This window comes from Dermacentor albipictus, chromosome 5, assembly GCF_038994185.2.
Source record: "Dermacentor albipictus isolate Rhodes 1998 colony chromosome 5, USDA_Dalb.pri_finalv2, whole genome shotgun sequence".
In the NCBI taxonomy this organism is placed as follows: Eukaryota; Metazoa; Arthropoda; class Arachnida; order Ixodida; family Ixodidae; genus Dermacentor; species Dermacentor albipictus.
The window spans coordinates 48,630,626-48,643,553 of record NC_091825.1 but is presented as its reverse complement, the minus strand read 5'-3'; the positions used below and the strand labels follow the sequence as shown (position 1 = coordinate 48,643,553).

The window sequence follows — 12,928 nt, the reverse complement described above, 5'->3', positions numbered from 1 at the left end:
CCAACAAAACGGTTTATAATTATTACATTGTTTCTATTATGTCTGCTGCCATATTTAAATTAGAAACCATAACTTATTTACGCACATTTCCGATATGCAAATTTGTAAATGATTTGCCCTGTGTCGAAGATTTAGCAAATATTTCCTTACGGTAAATGCGGACCAGTAACGCTAACAAGACATGAAATTACTACTGGTTTTAACAAAACAGAATGAGCTGTTTAAGATAAGCACTCCTGTCGGAAATTTTTTTTTTTCGGATTGATAATTTCTTTGTTCACTCACTGTTAATTCAGCACAGATGCTGCATATTTGGGTCTTGATGTGGTCAATTATACTGACGCATGGCGTATATTCATTTGCAGAATAGGTGGCACAACCTGAGCACACATTTGGACATAGCATGCTGTATTAAGGACTGATTTCCACTTCCGTAGATAAGTGCTCGCACACAAAATCGTTCGAACCATTATGTAAAGGGAGGCGACTTACCATTCGCAGCAGTATGGCACCGGCTAATAGTTCGAAGTCTTTGATTGTTGAAAAAACACTTAGCACCAGACACGTGAAAACCATTAAAAATCTGAAACGAGACAAGAAAAGAGGAAGACAGGCGTCAGTGCGGTCGTTTTCTGACGCGAGAAATGAAATTGGCGAAATAATGAAATTATTAATGAGAATATCATGCCACGCTCGACAATTCTCCTTATTCGAGTATGCTCTCAACATGGTCACAACGTTCTAGCTCGATCTAAATTAACAATTTCCAGTTCGCCAGCTTACCAAAGTCACATTCGCGATTTCGGAAACAAACTTAGGTAAACGTTTCCATGCATATAGTTAAGCTATTTTGCAAGCGACACAATGACAGACAGGTGCAGTCATACATGCGGAATGGACAGCTTTCCAATTGAAGAGCAGCGTGTTGCTCATTGCAAGGAAGACACTTTTAAAGGCGATCAGCAAATACAATAGCCATTTCCTTGGCCTGGAACGAGTGCTAAGCGGAATCCGCAAATCCGTAGACTTTGTAATGTGGTTAAATTCTCTGCTGTAATTGCACCGCACACAGTGGTGCGTATCATTACATTGCGTAGTGAAGTTCTAGAAATCAAATCTTGCCGCAGAATGTAGTTCACAAGAGTTCGTGCTTTCTGTACTATTCCAAAGCTTGCGCAACTCTATAGAAACCTGAATTCAGCCTAGAAACGCGAAAGCTTGCAATAAAATTTCAATTCAGCTCATACAAATCACGAGCACATTTAGTGCGTTCACACACAAGTTTCAAAGAGCACGTGGGTTCAAAATAAAGAAAGGTGGACAGAAAAAAATCGTTTCACATGATCGGCTAAGACAAATTTCAGGAAACAATCATGAGACATGCCTCCTTGTGAAGGTGGATGAACGGCGAACCTATTTAGCACGCGGCACAGAGGTGACACAGAAAGGTGGGCAAAGGTGCGAACCTGTCTATTGCCCTGATCGGTGGTCACCGTGACGATAGGCACGCACACACAGTCTAGTATCACCTGTGTTATTAAGTACGTAAGCAATTCTATGCCTACCCAACGAGAAATTGGTCCGGCGCGTAAGAGAACAAATGACTCAAACCCTATTAAGGAATGCCTCATACCCCGTAAGCAAGAAAAAAATAGTTACCTGAGAATCTACTGATCTTGAAAATGTGCCAATTGAAAACTAACCTACTGAAAATGCATATCGAAGTGATGAGACGTAGAAGCTTTTGCATAGAATGAAGCGATTAAGCATCTAATTCGGCAGCTAAGTTTTCGAAAATGCATAGTTGTTGACGGAAACTAAAATTCCACGAAACTCTAGCCATAAACAGCTTCGCTGTAAAATTAGTGGGATAACGTCGTCACCATGCCAGCCTAAGCATCGCTTTTTTTTTTCATTCAGCCAGACCTAAACACTTACGTACAAAATTATAACAACACACACAAACTTACACAAAAATACCAAGACCAAAAATTCGTCCTGGTCCGGGACGGACCAGGACGAATTTTTCTTCAACTATAAGGCTTTTCTTTCGAGGAACCCGTATGGGCTTCCTTTGTAGCAATTGCTATGAACGGGTGGATGTCTGATTTTCCATTTATTCATTACTTCTCTCCACCTTGTGGGTTTCCGCAGAACTACTACGTCACACATTAAAGATATGCATATGTCACGTAGCTGGACAGCACCAAAGTAATGTTGTCTGCCGTCGCTTGGAGAAACTCAGATTATTTTTCCATTCCACCTAATTACATAATTAGTTATAATTAATTAATAAACTTCGCCAATGTTATAGTAACATCAAAAGTATCAATGAGAAAATTGTAGAGCAATATGAGCATATCCTCGAGCTGCCAGTCGCGCGGCAATTGCGCGTGTATCTGCGGGCTCCTTTCACGCTCGGAAAAAAAAAAAAAACCTTCAATGTAGCCCGCATCGAGCAACAGAAAGCTGTAACGGCAGTTTTTCATGGGGCTCTACAATTTTCTCATTGACACTTTTAATCGAATTTTAATATTTGAGAAGTTGCATAATTAATTAAGACTAATTATCTAATTGGGTGCAATTAAAAAAAGTAATCTGAGTATCTCCAAACGACGACAAGCGACATTACCTTGGTTCTGTCCAGCTACGTGTCATTTGCTTATTTTTATAGTTTCGTTCAAGTTACGTGGGACACCCTGTGTGCGCTGTGTAGAACATTTGTTTCTGCAAGAGTCCTCCACGTGGTTTACCTCTGCGTGCAGCTGGTAATTCACATCTCTGAACCTGCCTTTGTCAGTGACGTGAGCCTATCGGAGGTTAAAGGGCAGCGATCAAATCACGCCGTAAGGTTATTTTATTCATTCTGGAAAAAATGTGATGACGCACGAAACATACATCCGTCCCCTCGTCTCAGCGACGTACAGTAGCCATTGCGCCATTTAAACCCCATTAATAATGATCATTATCTACTTACTCCGAACTCGGTTCTGACTACTTCATCTTGCCTTCAAGAATAATTCGTTTAAACGTTCTGGGCCTCAAGCGCTGTCGAGGAATTCCCGTCCTTTGCTTCCTCAGCCGACGTACATGAGAGAAGGAAACATCAGCTCAAAAGTTGACGTGTCGGAGCGCAACCGTCGGGGAGTGGGAGGCGGGGCGGGGGAGGGAGGGAGAAGAGGGGGTGGCGGCGCGTCCCATCACCCGGTGACGGCGGAAGAAACGTGCGACGTAAATAGAAGCCCACGTACATCGGACGGCGCCAACAATACTCGCGTTGTTGACGCTTATAGTGACCCACGAGGAAGGACGCTAATTTTCCTCGCTGGAATAGCAGCTCGAAAATAGGAAGGCCTTTTTTTTTTACTTTCTAGATATACACCCCGTAGAACGGCGGCCTTCGACTCGGCCTCTTCTCGGGCTTCGGCGTGTAAGCTGGGGAAATAAAGGTGCACAGACGAAGTGGGGGCGGCAACACACCGGCACTCATCTGTGTTTAGAGAGTGCCTGGGCGCGAGCAGCAGAATTCCAAAATACAGAAGAAAAAAATAAAGTAGGAGATAAAGAAAGGGAGTGAACAAGAAAGAAGGAAGGAAAGGAAAAGAAATATGAAAGAAACGAAAGCAAGAGAAGAAACGAAGCAAACAACCAAAAAAGAAAAGAATGCGAGAAAAAAAAAGACAGAAAAAAAGAAGGAAGAGAGAAAGAAGGAAAGGAAGCAGCGGAAGGAGCCAAAATGGCCATCTGCCCTCTCCGTCCCCACTGCGCGCGCTACAGTCGCACCGTGCCGGGAAAGCCGACTTTGCCGCGCTAGCTCGTTCATTACCCGCGTTCCCGAGGTGCCAGGTTGAACTGAGTGACTGGTTCACTTTCGCATCCGTCCGGCTGCGCATCGCTCGCGTCCGCCTTGAGCCGAGATTCGTTAAACCTGTCCCGCTTACGACTGCGGCTGCCCCTCTCCCTCTTTCTCTCGATTTCGCCTTTAGGGAGCGCATCTTATTACGTGCACCGGCTGCGTCGCTCCGATCTTCCGAGGCGCAAGTCTACTGCGGCTGCGGCCGGACTTGCGAAATTTGTCTCGGGATCCGCCTGTGTTGGGTCGTTGCGTGTCACTGTAAATTATTGGATAAGGGACGCTCAAACGTATCCGTTTGTATTTTTATGTATCTCGCTATTCGGAAGCATTTGTTTGGCAAACGGCCCGATGGGCGGCTACGGAAGTGTGCGACCAGGAATGAAAGTCGGCGTTTGCCGGTCTTCCTGAATAAAGTCCACCTTCGAAATGACATTCTCAACGAAGACTGTTAAAATGTGCACCGCCGTTGCGTAGAACACACTGTATGCAACATCGGAGGCAAGGACTCACCAGCCACTGACGTCGCGGACGATTACGTTATTTTCCAAGACAACGTTGACCCACAGCATGTACGCAATGAGGCACAAAGGACGCGGACACAAGACAGAACAGTGGGACGCGCAAGGCCGTGTGTCCTTTCTTGTGTCCTTTATGCGCAACTGCGTGCATACTTGTGACCTACCAACAGGCCCAAATAGACACATAATTGAACTATACAGCTTGCGCATTCTTGTACGTAGGCGTACGTGGGAACCACGTGGTTCCGAACTGCGCTCCCGAGCACCGAGGCGACTCAGTTTATTTTGCGACACCCGTGCTCCGTAAACATGTCTCGCCGTTACCACGGCCGCCGGTCCTATCCGACGTGACAGTGAGTAACACGCGGACGAGCAAAAAATATACGGTGCTGTGCTTGTGAATCCTCATTCAGGGCGCGCCACATACGGGCCGTGCTCACTGTCACCGTGCGTTATCAGCTCCTCCGGGTTTCTGTGTTTGTATGCGATGTATATTTAGCACATCAGATGTTCTAGGTCCGCTTCCTAGCCAGCGTTCCAGCCCTCGCTGTGAGCCCAAGCTCGCTCTTTGGGCTAAAACACCCGAGCCGAGCCTCTGACACCTGTAGTGACACTTTCGTACGCCTGTTTCGGGCGCTGTCGCTAATTTGCGGTGACGACAGGCACGGATCTTCATTGCAGGCGGCATGAACCAGGCTCGCTTTATCCCTGAAGCCATGTACATAAGTCGCATAAAGCGCTTTTAGGATAATGGGAAAATGTAGTGATCTGCTCATTCTCGAAGAATGCAAAGTTCAATTCGTGCGACAAAATATGTTCGTCAACTCGGATACTATCACCGCGAAGTAGCCGTCCATGCTTGTGGTTGAAAATGTGCACGCTATTTTTCAGCGCTGTCTCTCTCTTTCGGTTTCTTTTTTTTTTCTCATAAGTGCACTCCAGTAAATGTTGGTGGCCATTAGACTGCACAGTACATTACACGCATTAATGCAGTTTTTGAAGAATCAGGAATATCTGATAGTTAATATCTGTATTGCAACATTGGTTACGACGTTGTATTTGTTGACTTTGTAATTTTTAACGTTATCACGTATTTGCTTTTCCGTAATCCATTTTGTAGTTCTTTCTCTGCGGCTCTTACGTGTTTGTTCGTGGCACTGTGTTTTCCACCAACGAAAAGCTTCATTTGTATTTCAGCATGAACATTCAAATTTTGTGGACTGCTCAGAAACATTTATTTTTTCTTGTGTGTATGTGAGCTCCTTAGTACGGCTGTCATCATTTTTTTTTGCTACATTGCCTGTTTTAAACATTTCTCGAGCAAATCTATCAATTAAGAAGAGCAGGATCTATTTGTTTCTACTAAAATCAAGTTCGAGAAAATTATCCGTGATTTAAAGCCCCTCAACCAAAACTGCACTTTGTTTATATTAACCAAACGAACAACCGCGCAGGCAGTAAAATCGCTTCAGCATCATCTCTAGAGTCTGTGTGCCCCGACTGCACAACCACTGCACCACAAGATAACCAATTCATTTCTCCAGTGCCGCTTATGTGCATGTGCTAAGCGCATTTTGCACGGGAGTGTAATTGACGACCTTGTGATCAATTCGCAATGTTCTCAAAAGTTTCGTTCATGCCACATTGCAAATGCAAGGTGTAGTGAGTTAAAATTGCGATACAGGCCCATGATTTGCAAAACGTGAACAAAAAGAAAAAAGGAACCGTGATTTCGACAACTGTACTTGCATTTTTCAAGGCGCCATGTGCACTACTTCTTTTTCCTATTTCCAACTATAGGCAACAGCACTTAGCTATTTTTCATTGTACTGCTTTTTTTTCTTATTGGGTTGTCAGGAAAATTCCAACCCTCCCGCCTCCCTTCTCTTACATTGATTCCTTTCTTTCCTTTATGTAATTATGTATTCCTCTTTTTTCCACAAGCACCATTTTGTGGTGCTACTGTAATTCTCTCTTTCTTTCAGAGAGACGAAAGTTCACTGACCTCCAGTGAAGCAGATTCCTCCCCCCCTCCCGCCCCCCGCGCCCGCCGCCATCGCGAAGTCCACTTCCACGATAGGGGGAACCTAGAGTAATACGTCGACCGGCTGACACTCGGTACTATCCATACTTTCCTCCTCCGACGTCTAGGAGCACAACCTTCTAAATTCTACACCCTTGCAGCTAAAACACCCTCGGTCGTCACCTCGGCCACTCACCTCACCCTCTCTCTGCTTTAGAAGAACCTTGCCTATATGCACAGTGCCGAGAAGAGCATATGCTGGCTTGAAAAAGACAAGTTCACCTGTCGAAACATTGGCTCCTGCTTTCATCTTGTTCTCGTTTTGATCATCGTCTTGAAGTTCTGTCTCCCGCAGTCCCCGTGTTTTTCATTACCTATGATGTGAATCATTCGTTTTTCTTGCAAACACACTACACGAGAGTTTAGCTTATTGCAGTTGTATGATACATTACCTGTCGCACTTTAACACACTTATTTTACGATATATAGCACGTCCCAACTATCATGCGCCAAGATTGAAAAATATGCAAATGCCACGTAGCTGGACAGAACCACCAAACCAATGTTGTTTGCCGCTACTTGGAGATACTCAGATTATTTTTCGGTTCCGTCTAATTAAATCATTGTTTTAATTAATTATTCAACTTCTCAAATAATATAATTAGATGAAAAGTGTCAATGAGAAAATTGCAGACCAACATGAAAAAAGCCGCAGTTTACCCAGAAGGGCGAAGTATCGATTGTGATAGCAAACTAGCAGACAGCCGTACGAAGTAAGGATAGCACTTTTATCGTCCTTATGAACTTGTAAACATTCTATTGCTAACTAAATTACAAGCATGGTGTCAGCGTGAACAGCAAACATGGGCACACCACACTGTATGAACGCGGGCACTCGCTGTCGAAACGCTGGCGTGGGCAAGCGCGGCAACAGCGCTGAGCTAAGTGACCTTCGTGCTGTCCATCGCTTCAACGCAATCTGAGTGCCGAGGACAGCACGCACAAAGCTGCGAGTCGTCCACGTACCTAGACTCTGACCCCGACGCAGGTCGCTCTCAAAATACGGTCGCGCAAGCGCGCGCATGCGCAGTTGCAGCCGGAGTAGAACGCCGTCCCCCTCTCCTTTCCCTCCCTCGGTGCCTCGCAACGTTGGGTGCATCGCGCGCGACGGAAGACGGTGCGCTTGATCCCCACTCTCCTCCCTTTCGCACGGACGAGATTGAGCCGCGATCGTCGGCTCCCCTCGCGCGCATTCACTCGCGCGTACAGCGTAGCGCACGCGGTGACGGTGTTATCGCCTTTGGGCTTTATACGGAACATCACGGCGACGGCGACGGCATAAATGCGCCTGGAGTGTCCATATAATTACTGGCGCAATAAAACTACCGGTACAGTTTTGTGATGCTCAGTAGGTACTACATCAAAGCGTTTTTAGAGCGTGAAAGCCCGCGAATACGCGCAAAATTGCCGCGCGACAGGCGCTCGTAGAGTTTTGCGTGTATTCGTGGGCTTCTTTCATGCTCGGAAAAACAATATTATGTAGCACGTATTAAGCAACAGAAAGCTGTATTAGGAGTTGTACATGTTGATCTAAAATTTCTCATTGACACTTTTTATCGTATTATATTTGAGAAATAGAATAATTCATAAAGACGAGTTATGTACTACGGTGGAATAAAAAAATAATCTGACTACCTCCTAATGACAGCAAACAACATTACCTTTCTTCTGTCCATTTACGTGGAATTTTCATGTACGTAAATCTTGGAGTCGGCGCACCCTGTATAAACGGGCATCAAAGCAATACTAAATTAGTTTAGGTTGAACAAATATTCCTTTTGAAAACTGTATTGCCATTATTTTGCTTCAAGACTCTAGCGCTTGAAGATCAGTGGGACGTAACTAATTTCAGTTCTTTTATTTTGGCCACTGCGCTTGGGTAAAAGTTATTGAAACTTGATAAATTTACTCCTTGGTTCGTTTAAAATGCAATGTTCTCCGTTCTTACAAAAAGGAAAGATTAACTAAAGCCGAGCAGACACCGTGAGGCTCTCTGGCGTCATGGTGAGGTTGTAGGGTACTAAAGGGCAACATCTCCACCCCTATTTTGTATTTACTTCTTTTCTGGCTGACATAGCTTTATCACACTCCCAGGGTGAACTCGGAGTATTCCCAAATCCTATTATGCGAATGCAGCATATTGTTTTTCTATATAAAGTCCCTTTACAGAACCATATTAAAAGCGAGAGAAATAAATAAGCGAAGCATAGGAGAAGCAAGTAGATCAACGAAGCGAGTGTCTGGCTTGCTACCGTACCTCATGCAATCTGTTAGACAGGTGAAAATCATGAATGTGCTCATTATCTGACTACATCCAAGTTTTTGAGAGTTTGCATTAATTTTGTATGATGGTCTTTAGTCCTAGCCGTGAGCAAGGTTGTTTTGCTTTCTTTATTATGCAATGAGTAGCGATCGAAACTGTTCTCGTAACGAGCACTGTGACTACACGTTCGCTTGTTATCGATACAGAGCGTTCTTACCAGTCATATTGTATAGCAGGCTTCGTTTGTTTCATTTTATGTTCAATGTCTCCGCTAACTTTACATTCGGCATTTTATTGCTATAGGAATCCGATATATAGACATTCCAGGCAAATTTTCGCCGTCCTCGTCACCATCACCGCGACGTTCCGTAAGAAGTTCAAGACTAATAACGTCATAGGTTGCCCACTCCCTCTCTCCCCCGTGACCCCTGTATGCTGTGGGCACGAGAGAAAACGTGCTAGAGCAGACCGATAAGGATGATAGCTAGATGCGCACCCTCCACCCGTGCACCGAATGCTGGCGGTCACGTGATCAAGCACGCGAAAAGGGGGAAGGTGAGCGTACTGTAACGAGATAAAGCGCGCGAAGGGGAGAGGGGGTGCAGGTGAGCACACGTCTCGTCTCCTGCTCTAATCCGGTTGTGGCTGCGTATAGCTATCCATAAACGTGATCTCATACTCGACCCACGCGCCATATCTTCGAGGTAAGCTGCGGCGGTTGTAACACGTTAGAACAAGCCGAGATGGCTGGTTGTTTCACGCGCACTATGTTCCCGCGCGTCTAGTGTCGGAGGTCACACAATCTCAAATTTCGAAGACACGGTGAAGCAAGAGGCTACACGAAGTCTTCACTCCACGCGGCCGCCGCCTTTAATCACGCCAGCCTTGTTACAGCCAGTGTTCACTGTCATCGAGTGAGATCTGTTCTAGTTCACCTGTGCGCGCGTTACCCAGTTCACGGTAATTTAGTTAGCAACCGATTTTTTTTTTTGTTACTGCAATTGACGCGACCGACAAGACTACGAATTTAACTTCGTTAGCTGTCTAATACCTTGCTATCGCTATCAAAGCTTGATCTTTCGGGACAGTTTGTTGTCTTTAGTTTGTTGCTTCTTGTTTCCCTTAAAGCATTCTTTAGTCGGCAGGGCTTATTTTTGATCAATCAATCAATCAATCAAAGTTTATTTCACCAGAATATTTTGGATGGTCTTCAGGGCTAAAAGCTGCTACAGCCAGCCTGACTGAGTCCCTGAAGACCCTTACATCGGCAGCATGTGACGTTCACAGCACATATATGCATATTTGATCATAATTATAACATGTGAGTAATACTGTAACAAGTTTATGTAAGGATTACTTGAAGTTAACGTGCAGTGTTACAGCAGGATTCACATCGTTTTTTTATACAGCGTAATCATCGTATAATGACTTTTGACTGCACAAAATAAAATAAAAGTAAATAAAGATAAAATTCTGGTAATTTAACAGGTTTCACAAACAATAAAGAGCAAAAATAGCACTGATAACAGACATCGCGCAACGATAACAAGACCACAACAGAATACAATAAGTACAGGATGGGCAAAAGCCACGTAAACAAGACACATGCACGCCATTCCCAAGATAACTATGCGACCTCTATTCACAACATTGATGTGAAGAATTGACATAGCTGCTTTTGTGTAGCAGTAGTTAGTTCAGGAAATTCGTTTAGAATGGATGGTAAATTGAAGTGGAGTGCCTGTGAGTTGTAGGCAGTCCGGTAACGAGGAACAGACCATGTTAAGGTATGTCGCGTACAACTATTAGGGTAATTAGGTGTAAGGTTTGATATAGTTACAAGGAATATTTTATAATTGTTTGAAAAGGAGAAGGATCGCAAAATACGAAATTTGTATAAGTGCTGTACCCGTATGATAAAATGATCCGGATATGATGATCCGGATACCCGAACTTTCGGTGGCCTACTTTCCTGCAGTATGTTACCCTTTAATAAGCAGCAGTATCGACAATACTCCTGATAAAGAAATAGGAAAAGGGACAGAGTGAATAAATAGCAGTGAACGCGCCAGTAATAAAGTAAGGTGCTGAAAGGAACGTGCTAGCGGCATCGCAAGCGTGCAAGAAAGAACCATCAATTCTACAAGCGTTGAGAGAACGCTTTCCGTTCCTCTAAATTATGTTCAGGTGTTTGCATGGAATCGCAAAATCCATAAGTTTCGGCGGGAACGCCCTTCGACTCTCCGCTTTGAATTTTTTTGCCACCTGCCGTGACCAGCATTGCACCAAGCGGCTGAGTTGGCTCGCTTCGCCGGCCATTAATCAAGTCAAGCGCGCAGAACACGCCGGTGAATCTACTGCACAGGCAATTCGAAGACCAGTAGCGCTGCTGCCGTTGCCGGATTAGCGCTACACATCTTTTCGGAAATTTGCGAGACAACGTTGCTATCTTCTTTCCGTCCATATCATTCCCCTCGTCTGCTTTTTCTGTTTGCTAATTTTGCCTTCTAATCGCTCGTGAAAGTAAAACTGTCTCACCGCTTCCTGGGCTCTGGAAGTACAATGTAAGGGCTACGTTCAAACATTGAGTGGAGAAAATGCATGGTCCTCGTCAATGCACTCGCACACGCAGTGAAAGCGAGTGTCCTGGTCACTTGAGTGCGAAATGAAATGCAGTTCGCTTCAACTCAATCAATTATCCGCAACAAGATACAACTTTTGGAGGTGGGAAGATGCGAAGGAGGAGGTGCATCAGATGACTGTTCATCTATGCGACATACAAAAAAGTGTTTTGGAAGCTATAGGAGCAAGGATGATTGCTGTAGAGAGTGAAGAAATTAGAATTTCTCGCATACAGATTACCGAGAACTTAAGTTTCCTACATTCTTTATTTCCGTGTTTTTTTACGTATTTGTTTTATTTCATGTTCTATAAAGTAACATCTGTACAATATTGACCTGGCCATGCATCCAGGGCAGCAAATCAGCTACACGATACAGTGCATAAAAGAGGAAAAAGCGCAATATGACAAGCACATGATTATTCAACACAGTCTGCAATAAATAGTTAAGAAAAGTGATCTTGTTACATGCACATATAATCAGGGAGTGCCTGAAAAAAGTCGCAGTTGCTATACAAACTGCTTAGGCACTATTACTGTCGAACTCTATTAGCGTTATTTTTCCCGAAAGAGAAAAGCAAGGCTATGTAAGTTGAAGCCGTCATACAAGTGCAGTTAGGTCAATTCACTAAGCCAAACGATTGTTAGGAAGTTAGGCCATTCACTGATTGATTCATTGATTCATTCATTCATTCATGACTGGTGCATATCAACGAGACCAAGGCGCAGAAAAGAATAGCGACCACACAGCGCCGCCTGACAACCAATTGTCGTATTATAGATACACAGATATCATAAATAAAATAAATTTTCCTTGATCGTAATCCAAATGCTTTTTAGCTATGACAGTAGGTTTCTTTCGCGTTTGAGGCACGGCATATTGTCGTTGTTATCACAGAACACACCGAAAATCTCTTCACGTCGTATAGTTCAGGCTAATCGTTCTTCTGCAAATAAAAAAAAATAACTAGCAGAGTTCTTAATCAGCGCTCTCCATCGTTCGCCTTCTTTTTACTGAGGTTCGTCCTATCGCGTCGCTCCAGTTAATAGCGTACACCAACTTGCCTAATGCCATGTCCTTATAGGGCAGGCTTTGGCTGCACAATGCATAAGGTAGGGCCACGTCGCGAATATTTTAATTTTTTTAACACCTACCCGGAGTCGAAGCAAAGTTTAGGCGCCTACGGAGAAGTCCGCACAGAGTGAACTTTTACCTTGTAATTATACGTGCTTAATTCGCTGTCACATGTAATACAAGATTAACAGATTTTAGGTCACGTCTATTTAGGCAAACACTGCAACACGTACTGTGCGACTGCCCAGCATATATGCTGGAGCGAAGGCCGTTAGACAGCTTCCTAGCCAGCGTTGGCAGACAACTACTGTCGGAGGAAGCTATCCTCGGCCCATGGCTTGACACTGCAATTTCAATGCGTGCAACAAAAGTATTGTTGAAGTTTCTGCAGGACACCAAGCTCGACGAGCGGCTCTAGCGAGGCAACTGCCTCATGTACATAAGCACTCACCACTTCTCTTATCATTACCATCCATCCCAATACTTTCACTCCCCTTCTCTCTTCCCCAGTGC

General features: G+C 44.3%; 1 protein-coding gene across 3 annotated transcripts in view; it reads right to left on the bottom strand.

Moving 5' to 3' along the window:
- LOC135899233 (potassium voltage-gated channel subfamily KQT member 1-like) overlaps nucleotides 1-12,928 on the bottom strand; it is a 307,969-nt gene that overhangs the window by 160,494 nt on the left and 134,547 nt on the right. For all 3 annotated transcript variants that reach the window (XM_065428502.1, XM_065428503.1, XM_065428504.1), the window contains exon 2: nucleotides 493-583. In XM_065428502.1, the coding sequence (XP_065284574.1) occupies nucleotides 493-583 (91 nt within the window). The remainder of the gene's footprint in view (nucleotides 1-492; nucleotides 584-12,928) is intronic.